Source organism: Chanodichthys erythropterus, chromosome 20 (assembly GCF_024489055.1).
Source record: "Chanodichthys erythropterus isolate Z2021 chromosome 20, ASM2448905v1, whole genome shotgun sequence".
In the NCBI taxonomy this organism is placed as follows: Eukaryota; Metazoa; Chordata; class Actinopteri; order Cypriniformes; family Xenocyprididae; genus Chanodichthys; species Chanodichthys erythropterus.
Window position 1 is genome coordinate 3,094,131 of NC_090240.1, and position 12,243 is coordinate 3,106,373.

The 12,243-nt window shown below is 40.4% G+C and overlaps 1 protein-coding gene across 1 annotated transcript in view; it reads left to right on the forward strand.

The window, feature by feature from the left end:
• The first annotated feature begins 11,786 nt into the window (after positions 1 to 11,786).
• Positions 11,787 to 12,243, forward strand: part of si:dkey-150i13.2 (mitochondrial carnitine/acylcarnitine carrier protein) — a 37,927-nt gene continuing 37,470 nt past the window's right edge. Inside the window, exon 1 of the mRNA XM_067371908.1 lies at positions 11,787 to 11,897. Coding sequence (XP_067228009.1) covers positions 11,787 to 11,897 — 111 coding nt within the window. The remainder of the gene's footprint in view (positions 11,898 to 12,243) is intronic.

Here is a 12,243-nt window from a genome sequence, read left to right on the forward strand (position 1 = left end):
TCGCCCGAAACATGTTTGTATACTGTATTAATGGAGCTGATTCTGCTGTTTGCGCTGAGTTTTTCTATGCGTTGCTTGCCGGTTCTGCCCCGCAAGCCGCTTCATTGAGAAATATAACATGTCGCTCTCCCCCTGTCTCGGGTGAGACATATGTTATATATATGTGTGTATATATACAGTTGATACAGCGTATTTCTGCCGAGTTTGCTGAATTTCTCAGCGCGTTGCTTGCCGGTTCTGCCCTGCAAGCGTCCTTTGAGAAATATAACGACACTCTCACCTGTCTTAGGTGAGACCTATGTTATTTATATTCAGCATATCAGTTGATGTAGCATATTATTCCAGTCTCTCTGCGTGTCGTTTGCCGGCCCCGTCCCTGCAAGCCACGTTCATGAAAATGTATGCGCTCACTGAAAGCGAGCTCAATGCTCACTTGTGCTTGGTGGAACTAACATGCTCATTATGCTGGACCTCTGTTCATGTGACTTGCTGGCTCTGCCCTGCAAGCCATGTTCATTGAGGTAGAGCGGTCTCACTTCCGACACCGCTCTGTGGAATATATCTTGATGCTCTCCCCTGACTCAGGTGGGACACATGTATATTTTTCCAAGAAGCATATATCTGTTTACTGAGTTTCTCAGCGTGTTGTTTGCCGGTTTCACCCCGCAAGCCACGTTCATGAAGATGCATGAGCATTTCTAAAAACTAGCCGGTATGCAGGCCCCCCTTCCAGCGGCCCGCCAACTGGCAGGCCATCCCCGGAGTATCAAGGGGGTTCTGGGGATAATATCTCAAGGCTACTCGCTCCAGTTTGCGCGCAGACCCCTGCGTTTTTGCGGGGTGCTTCCCACTTCAGTAAACACGGACGACGCTCACGTCCTCCGAGCCGAAGTGATGTCTCTGTTCGAGAAGGGGCCTATAGAAATGGTCTCCCCTCAGAGAGCGATTTACAGCCATTACTTCCTCATTCCCTAGAGTGATGGGGGTCTTAGATCCATCTTAGACCTCAGACTCCTGAACCTTTCCCTCATGAGATGGAAGTTCAAGATGTTAACGCTGAAACAGATCCTCGCGCAGGTTTGCCCCGGGGACTGGTTCTGCTTGCTGGACCTGAAAAATGCATACTTTCAAATCCAGATAGCCACCCATCTCAGGCGATTCTTGAGATTCGCATTCGAAGGCGTGGCTTGCCAATATATGGTCCTTCCATTCGGGCTGTCCATAGCTCCTCGCACTTTTACCAAGTGCATGAACGTGGCGCTTTCCCCACTGAGACAGTTGGGAATCCGGGTTCTCAATTTTCTCGACGACTGGCTCATCCTAGCCCAGTCACGACCTGAGCTGGAGCATCACAGATCCGTGCTACTCAGCCACATGGAGTGTCTGGGTCTCAGGGTCAACTTTGCCAAGAGCTCACTGCTCCCCAGCTAACGTATATGTTCCTGGGTGCAGTCTTCGACTCAGCCCGTATGACAGCTGTAGTATCGCCAGAGCATGCTCTGGCCATTCAGCAGCTTGCGGCATTGGTCAGGAACAGAGCCTATCTCCCTCTGAAGTACTTCCAGAGGATGCTAGGGCTGATGGCTTCCGCCTTCCCGGTTCTGCATCTCGGCCTTCTTACGGATGCGGCCTTTGCAATACTGGTTGAAGTTCCGGGTCCCTCCTCACGTCTGGTGGCACGGCCGCCTGCGTTTCGGGGTCAGTCAGGCCTGTTAGACAGCTCTGAAACCCTGGATGAACCCTGTATGGTTCAGTCAAGGTGTACCCCTATAGGCGGTGTTCAGAAGAACGGTGCTCTCAACAGATGCACCCAACACAGGTTGGGGTGCTCTTTGCAAGGGCAGACCGGCCTTCAGCTCGTGGTCTCATGAAGAAGCCATCTGCACATCAACTGCCTCGATGTTGGCAGTGATTCGAGCCCTTCACGCCTTTTAGACACACCTGACGGGACGCAACATTTTAAGTCCAGTCGGACAGCATGACAATGGTGTCATACATAAATCACCAGGGTGGTCTTTCGTCCAGCCGCTTATGCGCTCTGGCGAAGCGTCTTCTGGAATGGGCATTACCAAGGTTTCAGTCGCTCAGAGTGACTCACACAACCGGGAGAACAAACTTGGGAGCAGATATGCTATCCCAGAGCAATGTCCCCTCAGACGAGTGGATGCTCCACCCCCAGACGGTTCTCACGATCTGGGAGTTCTTCGGGAAGACAGAGGTAGACCTCTTCGCCTCAGAAGACAACTCTCACTGCCCAATTTATTTCTCGGAGGACATTGCGCTGGCTCACATCTGGCCCAGCACCCTCCTTTACGCTTTTCCCCCGATTGCTCTGATCTTGCAGATCATCAGATGAATCAGGGAAGACAAGCACAGAGTCCTCCTGGTGGCCCTGCTCTAGAGGAGCCAAGTTTGGTCCTCAGAGCTGTTCAGGCTTTCCACGAAAGCCCCGTGGCCGATCCCCCTGAGACGGGACCTCCTCTCTCAGGCGAACAGGATGATTTGGCATCCCCAGCCAGAACTCTGGGCTCTGCACCTCTGGTCTCTTGACGGGAGCCTGCTAACCTCCCCAGGGACGTGCTGAATACCATTTCTCAGGCGAGAGCTCCGTCCACGAGACGCCTCTACGCCCAGAAATGGTCGGTCTTTGACTGGTGTTCTACACGCAACATAGACCCAGTGGAGTGTGACGTATCTCCGATACTGTCTTTTCTCCAGGAGCGTTTGAGTCTGGGTCGCACACCTTCAACGCTCAAAGTTTACGTAGCAGCCATTGCAGCGTTACACGCTCCTGTTGCTGGCCAGTCAGTGGGACGAAACAACCTCCTGGTGCGTTTCTTGAGAGGTTCTAGGCGATTAAATCCTCCTCGTCCTCTCACTGTTCCCACCTGGGACCTCTCTTTGGTCCTCAGAGCTCTTAAAGGGCCTCCCTTTGAGCCACTGCGTTCAGCTGACCTCAGGCCCCTGACGCTCAAAACCGCTCTGCTACTTGCACTAGCATCGGTTAAGCGAGTTGGTGACTTGCAGGCCCTCTCCGTGAGCCCTGCATGCCTTGAGTTCGGGTCCAACGACTCCAAAGTCGTTTTGAAACCTAGGCATGGCTACGTCCCTAAGGTGGTCTTGACTCCATTCAGAGCACGGGTCATTTCCCTCTCAGTGCTTCCTCCCTCGTCGGACAAGCGAGAGCTGGAATTGCTCTGCCCCATCAGGGCATTAAGGACCTACGTTGAGCGATCACAGCCTTCCGGCAATCCGATCAGCTCTTTATCTGCTTTGGTGGCTGCACCAAAGGGTCTTCAGTCTCAAAGCAACGTCTTGCGTGTCGGATAGTCGATGCTATCACTCTTGTTACTCCTCTATGGGCCTCAACTGCCCCATAGGAGTTAGAGCCCACTCCACTAGAGGAATGGCTTCCTCTTGGGCCTGGTCTAGTGGAGTTTTGATTAAAGACATCTGTGAGGCAGCCGGCTGGTCCTCGCCGTCCACTTTTGTCAGATTTTATCATTTGGATGTCCCGACCTTACAAGCTCGGTCATCTCGGTATGATCCAGCGACCTCTATTGAGCTCCGCTTCATGCCACTCTGGGAGTTAACTCCCCTTTTGGTAGTGTAACAAGGGTTCGACGGCTCCAGCCTTCTCACTTGTCCTCTGATTCCCTCGCGGTGTCCAAGACAAGTCCAGTCGTTCCCTGCCGTGGCACGGCGCGGTTGAATTCGTTCCCCATACGCAGTACGAGTGAAGTATCGAAAGGGAACGTACTCGGTTACTAACGTAACCTCGGTTCCCTGAGATACGGAACGAGTACTGCGTTACATGCCGTGCCACGAGGCTGCGGCTTCAGTGTCGTCGCTTCAGTCGAATGACCTGAAATCCTATGGCGACGCGCCTGCTTATATAGCTACCCCGCCCATTTCGGCGGGAATATTCGCGGGCTTTGTCGCCATAGGCCGAGCGGCTATGCCGCGCCGTCATTGGTTCAACAACTTGTCTATGAGTGAACCAATGACGATGCAGTTACACTGCGTTATTGAAAAAGGCTTCAGTAACGGGGAAAAAGGAGACCTTTCCCCATACGCAGTACTCGTTCCGTATCTCAGGGAACCGAGGTTACGTTAGTAACCGAGTACGATTTATTGGATGGGGCACGCGCGAGACAAATTTGAAATTTTAAAACGAGCAAGTCAAACGGACTTTTGTAACGGTCGACTTCCAGCAGACGGACACGGAGTAAAAGGTAAGCCCTACAAATCTGCTTTTATTCATCGTTTTTGCCCATGTGACATTAAATATCACTTGTGATGAGTAATGTTAGTGCAGTGTTTTTGGTTTTCTAAATGGATTTCATAAATAAATTACGTTTGGTTAATGTGCGCACGAGCGCTGTCCCCGTACACTTCGGTAAAGTTGGTTTTATATTCGCACATTCGGACATCCGTATATTCAATAGCCTTGTCAGTCACACTACATTGGACATTCAGTGGACATTCACAAGTAAATATGCCATTAAAACTTGCCTATTTTGATAGATTGTGAAAAATGTTGTAAGTTGACAATCGTTGGTTGTCAATATCATGTCGCTGCTTAAAATTCGCAAACATTAATTTATTGCACATTTATTGGAAAGTCTGAATTTATCAGAAGTCCGAATGTGCAAATATAAAACCAACTTTACTTAAGTTCCCCGTACGGCGGTCTGAGGTAACGTTAAAATCTGAGACGCAGTTTTATATATATATATTTTTTAGTTATTTTAAGTGTAACGTTCACTGTTTAATGCTATAAACGGCAGAATAATCACGTATATTCGTTAAATGGCAACTGTAGTAGAGTGTTTGTTAATTTTAGACCCTGCCTGGCCTCCCTGAAGCTCATATGAACCATATTTAAAATCCAATAAAATCTGTATAAAACGATTAATCAGACACGGTTAATTACTTCACGATTTGTTTACTTAAATTCTTTGTAATGACAATGAACCAGACAAATCAATGACTTAAGAGTTGTTTATAACAAAATATTCTCGTTTGTCGCCACTTACTGGTTTAACGTTAACGTTATGTGTGAGTCTATTCATTCTAATAAATCTAACATACTTTTTATTTTCAGCAGCTGGAGGAGAGACAGCCTGTGCAGCAACAACAAGACAACAATGAGCATGGGTGGGTATTAAATTAATTTCTGACTTATTCAGTACCAATAGATACAAGGTCCTGGACTAATATTGCTGCTATCGGTATGTATGTAACGTTCAGTCATTAATTGCCCTTTATATACACCCACATATCATTCAGATAATCTCCAGGTGGACTGCATGGATCCAGGATCAAGAGATCATTCATCATGCAGACCATGTTCCAGGAGAAGCAGCGTATACTGGGTGAACAACTATGCCTCATTTTTCCAATATCACTTAGGTAAGACCAAATGGATTTAAAGTGATTTTAATCATGGGTCATTTGTTTCAGGTCTGCTTGATCCTTTTGTTGTCCTGGATGTGAGAACATGGTCAAAAGGTGTGTCAATCAGCATCCAGCCATAAAAGCAGCCTTCTTGTTAAAAGGCTCAGGAGGACAAACAGGTAATTCACAGGGTTGAATTTCACAATTCAATTACTCACAGAGACAAGGAGATGTTAATAATTCTGAATTTGAGGGGTCAGCAATTTTACTATTTGATACATTTACACTTTTCATTTAATTCAGAATGAAATCATTGTGATTGATGAATCTGAATATAGGTGATGTGTACATTTATTTAGAAATCGGATTTGATATTTTAAAATGCACTGTCTGTCCAGAATTACAGACTTTCCAGCTTGTTCCAAAGCTGTATACATTTCTTCTGTTAAAAACCACCATTGACTTCCATAGTTTTATTTATTTATTTTTTTTCTACTATGGAAGTCAATGTTGGCCCAAAGCAGCCTGGTAACAAACTTTCTTTAAAATATTTTATATAGCTTTGGAACAAGCTGAGGGTGAGTAAATGATGATAGAATTTTCATTTTTTTGGTGAACTATCCCTTTAATTCGACTGTGCAACTAGTCCGATTACAAATTAATTACTAGGGTTCATGTAAATGCAGCTATTGCATAGTCCCAAATTATACACAATCACATTACATAGGCTGCTTGGCAACCCTATAACTTTTTTAAATCTAAAACTATAGCAGCAACATTAGCTGTGTTTACTTGGGCTCTAATAATCAGACTTTAATCAGACTAGTAGCACAGATGGAATAAAAAAATCACATGTAACCACATTAGTTGAAATGAATTGGCTGATTGGCATTTCATTCGGATTCAAAGGGCATGATTAAAGCTTTTTTAAAATCTGTTCGATTAAAACTGTTCGAATCAATTCGACTATCATATACAATCCAAAATCTCCTTCCTCTCATCATCTCATCCGCAAGCTTCTTGTTTTGGGCGTTGAAAGGAGCATTTTTACTGCTTGATAAATATAAACAGCATGGCACAAAGCTTAATGTGCTCATTGTCTCCTAATTAGGACCCATAATAGATAAATGTTAAGTCTGTCTTTAAAACAAAAAAAAGCTGTGTAGTGCAGTCGTGCAATGTACCAACTGCTTTGACATGATAATCGGGTTAACTAACTTGTATCCAAAGGCTCACAAACTACTGAGTGTTCGAACTTACAAAGTGTACGCCTGCCTAAATGGTTAGTTCGCACAAAAATGAAAAAAAAAAAAAAAGACTCGCCCTATGTCATTCCGAACATGCAAGAATGTGTTGTTCATCTTCGAAAAATAAGTGAAGATATTTTAATGAAATCTGAGAGTTATCTCCCTCAATTTACACACCATGCAACTAACACTTTGACACTTCAAAAAGTTCATAAAGACATTGTAAAAGTGATCCATATGAATGGAGCAGTTTAGTCCAAACTTGAACTTCAAAGAGACTTGTTCGCTTAATGCAATATACAGTATGAGTTTAGACTTTTATTCACATATAAACATTAATTAGCGAACATAAATGGAAGCTCAACTGTACTTGTTTGTAAATGCACTTGTGTATTAAATTTGTTCATTATATAAAGTGATCAAGTTTATTCAGAAAATTTGGACTAAACCCCTCAATATTCATTAGATTAGATTTACGGTCTGTATGAACTTTTGTTTTAAACATCAAAGTGGCAGTTGTGTAGACTGTCAATGGAGGGACAGAAAGCTCTGATTTCATTAAATTATCTTTGTTTGTGTTTTGAAGATGAACAAAAGTCTTAACAGGTTTGGAACGACATTAATTCATGTCATGATAAAAACAAATAATGTTGTAACTTACAATATATACATGATATTTTAATGATTTCAAAATACTATCAAAAATTAAAAAAAAAAAAAAAAACTTCATAATCACAATTCATTTAGGCTACATTAAATATGCCCTTACTGTATTTTTTCTTAAAATATTTTTTTCTTGCTTTCGTGTACAGAAAGATGTATTTTTGAGGAGGCTACAACAACGATTAAAGCCAGGGACACACTTAATGACTGTAAGGCCGATTATAAATGTAATTTGATACTTTCAACTGATCTTGCCCAAACACGTTGAGTCAGAGCCAGTTGCGTTCAGTCTGTTTATAATCTGTAAGTATTTAAATCCACTTCAGTCGAAGGAAACAGTTTTTAAGTGTGTTGATTTCAGTCTTAGAATGTTTTTTCTAGTCGTTCAGTGTGTCCCCAGCTTGAAGGAGTCAATCGTTAAAATGTAAGTTCTTTGAGAATTTGTGCACTGTTTATTATCTAAATGCAATAATGTACACTGCCAGTCAAAGATATTGAGATTTGGAAGATGTTGCAAAATTTAATTTATTCCTTTGACGGAAAATTTTCGGCATCATTTTTCTAGTCTTCAGTGCCACTTGATCTTTCATCATTCTAATATGCTGAATTGATGCTTGGACATTTCTTTTGAAATGTGCTGCTTCATTTTTTTGTGTGTGTTCTGAGCATCAAATCAGGCATATTAGAATGATTTCTGAAGGATCATGTGACACTGAAGACTGGAGTTAATGATGCGGAAAATTCAGCTTTGATCACAGGAATAAATTACTTTTAAAAATGGATTAAAATAGAAAACAGTTAATAGTAAAACTATTTTAGAATATTAAAGTAAAACTACTTCACAGTATTATTATTTTAATGTATTTTTTTCATCAAATGCTGCCTTGGTAAGTAGAAGAGACTACTTTCAAAAGTAAAAATGCAACTTCTAACAATGTAATTCAACCTTTCAGCTGCCAGTGGAGGATGATGATTGCAGTGGTGACCAAGGTGTAGTGCAGCTCAGGATGAAGAAGAGCTTCCAGTTTGCCAAAATCCAAAGTGAATATATAGAGACCAGCCTCCTATCCTTGCCTCAGAAGAACCTGAGAAAGACACTCTTCCTCTTCTCTCACAGCTCTCCATCATCTACCTCTGCAACACTGTTGGCAAGAGTGTTCTACACAGCTGAGGACACGGTAATGAAAGATCTCAAATTCTTCCTGAGAAAGTCCACATGTTCATTTTCTTGAACAAAAACTGTACATGTATTTTTGGGTGGGCCAAACTATTATTTGAAGGAATGCTAAAAATCTCTATATTGTTTTTTATACATATCTTTACTCTTTATGAATGTCATCTTCTGGATTTTTTTAGCTTTTGAGAAGCTCAAGGACTGTATATCTTTGGTAATTGTGATATTGTCTGGCAGTAAAGCAGTATTAAAGAAAATTACCTCAGTATATTTGTAGCAGCTGCCTCATACAGGACACTTAGGAAATGGTTTAAAATATATTTTTTGCAAATAAATTAATAAAATATCTGCTTAATCTTTTTCATATCTTTGTCTTTTTTGTGCCAAATTATGGATAGTAGTAATCATAAGAGTATCTATAAATATAATTGATAAAATCATTATTTAACTATACCTATATAATGATAAAACACTTTGTCAATTAAAAGAATAAAACATATTAATTACTGGTTACATTTATTTATTGATTGTATTGTTTGATGTATGAATGTGTTCAATTTATGAATTCATGTGTTAACACTTTACATGGTTAAAACATGGTTACATGGTAATGTTCAAATGTTTTGGCTTAGTAATTGTACAAAGTAACAATGCTGATGATTTCATGGATGCAGTGTGTTTCTAGCCATTTTCTATCAGAATTTAATGAGGGTTTATATTGGTTTCCACTACATATTTTGATCTGCAAATGTACACTGTGTGCAGAATTATTAGGCAAGTTGATTTTCTGATCATATTTTTTTTCCAAGCACATTTTACCAATTACAATCCACATCAATCTTAATAACTACTATTAATATTGTTTTTAATCATTTATAAGTGATATATAATTATTCATGAAGGCTGGAAATGAAAAATGCCCTATATTCAGGTGTGCAGAATTATTAGGCAGGTTTTCTTTTACAGATAAAATGAGCCAAAAAAAAATTTAACTCAGACTGAAAAGTCAAAAATTATTAAATACTCATGAGAAGGACGCAATACTAATGTAATACTAGAAATTGCAAAGTTAAAGCATGACCATTGGACAGTGAAATGCTCATTGGGTCAGCGGGGTCATACAAAAACAGCTGGAGAAGAAAAGACACGCTAACTGCAAAATAATTAAGAATTAAGGTGAAGAATGAAGTGTGAAACCATCAGGAACCCTTTAGTCTCCAGCGCCACCATTTCCCAGTACTGAAACCTACCTGGAGTCTTCAGAAGTGTGAGGTGTCAGGATCTCAGAGACTTAGGATAGGTGAAGAATCCTAAAAAATGACCCGCTCTTAATAAGAATCACAAGCTGAAGTGTTATAAAATACATGAAGACTGGGTTTTTATAGGCCTTATAGACAGACAGCTTGAGAGTGACTCCTGAAGGACCAGCACCACATCCTCTTGTACCACTGTTTGAAGAATTTATCTTCCAGAATCTGGCAGTAAGGTGTGGGAGTTCACTTTTAGTCCATCTCTTATCCTGAAATGTCCATCTTGCAGAGATGGACTAAATGATCTTCCAAAACTTACTGCCAGATTCTGGAAGATAAATTCTTCAAACAGTGGTACAAGAGGATGTGGTGCTGGTCCTTCAGGAGTCACTCTCAAGCTGTCTGTCTATAAGGCCTATAAAAACCCAGTCTTCATGTACTTTATAACACTTCAGCTTGTGATTCTTATTAAGAGCAGGTCGCTTTTTAGGATTCTTCACCTAACCTAAGTCTCTGAGATCCTGACACCTCACACTTCTGAAGACTCCAGGTAGGTTTCAGTACTGGGAAATGGTGGCGCTGGAGACTAAAGGGTTCCTGATGGTTTCACACTTAATGCTTCACCTTAATTCTTAATTATTTTGCAGTTAACGTGTCTTTTCTTCTCCAGCTGTTTTTGTATTACCCCGCTGACCCAATGAGCATTTCACTGTCCAATGGTCATGGTTTAAGTTTGCAATTTCTAGTATTACATCAGTATTGCATCCTTCTCATGAGTATTTAATAATTTTTGACTTTTCAGTCTGAGTTAAATCTCTTTTTTGGCTCACTTTATCTGTAAAAGAAAACCTGCCTAATAATTCTGCACACCTGAATATAGGGCATTTTTCATTTCCAGCCTTCATGAACAATTATATATCACTTATAAATGATTAAAAACAATATTAATTAGTAGTTATTAAGATTGATGTGGATTGGAATTGGTAAAATGTGCTTGGAAAAAAAATATGATCAGAAAATCAACTTGCCTAATAATTCTGCACACAGTGTTAACCAAAGCAACACAATTCCCGATAACAATTAGAATTTATTAGGTTTTATAGCAGAGAATGAAGTGTTTATCAGTTCTGCATGGATTTCAAGGTTATGTACGGTGCACATCTCCATTTCCCGGAGTAAAGGTGAGAAGCAGATTTTAAGATAAAGGTCGAGGTGGTATTTTGGTCTTTAGGACGTACCTGTCACATTCCAGCAACGTTCCACTATAACGTCGCCACGACGAATATGGGAATCACAAATTTACGTCCCCAGAACGTTATTTGGTACGTCGCTACAACGAATATGGTCCGGTCCAGTTACGTCGTCACAACGTAACTGTGCTAGCTGGGTGGAGACGGTTGGATTGTTTTCCCCCCCGGTGGGCGTGTTTTTCAGATTAACATAAATGCGCTCTGTCTCTATAAATAAATAAATGTCGAAATAAATAAATATAGGCATAAATACATATATACATAAATAAATGTGGAAAAAATACAATTATACATAAATATGGAAATAAAAGTATAAATACTCATTCACATTTCCTTATTTATTTATGTATTTATTGATGTATTTTTGTTTTTTACATTTTTTATATTTATTTATGTATTTATTTATTTATTGTTTTTGCAGATTTGGCCCTCCATATTGGGTTGCTGGCTGGGTGTAAATGCAAAAATAAAGCATTAGGCTAAATTGAAGGGGGGAATTTTGAAAAAAAAAAAACAAAAAAAACAAAAAACATGGAATTGAGCGCGCCACTAGCATTCGGGTTAATATTTTAATAATAACAATTTATTCTATTTTGTTCTATTTATTCTAGATGCAATTCATACCAATTGCCGTTAGAGGAGGCAATTGTAAAAGGTTGAATGGTGATCAGCAGGCTCAGGGAAATATGGTAAAAGTCAATTCAAAGCAGATGATCAAAGAAAAGAGCGCACAGACAACTAAGAGGTAGTTTTTTTTTTTTTTTTTTTTTTTCCTTGAATATTGTGTAGTATAGTTGTAATAATGGATGCTGTAGAGTCAGACAGAAGGGTTTCTCCTCTGAAGAACTTTGTGGCTGGAGGGGTTGGTGGTATCTGTCTCTTATTCGCTGGACACCCGCTAGACACTATCAAGGTAAAACGTCACCCAAGAGAAGACAGATAAATAATAAGATTTATGAAATAACAGGGTACTGAACAGTTAACTAGGTTGTAGTTTATAAAGTAATACTGTTATCTGCTTTAGCATGATTTAGTAGAACCTTTGGGGTGATACTTTGAACGTTTAGCATTCATCTAGACAAACATAATGCATACTGCTATTTAGATACTATAATATGCAATTAGAAGATCAGAATAGATCACAATTATTTTTCAACATTAATTCAGTTCTGGTTTATATGACAAATATTTACACTTATAGACTTAATAGTGCTTAATGCATGAATGCATTTCCTTCAATAATTGATTGCTCAGCACTT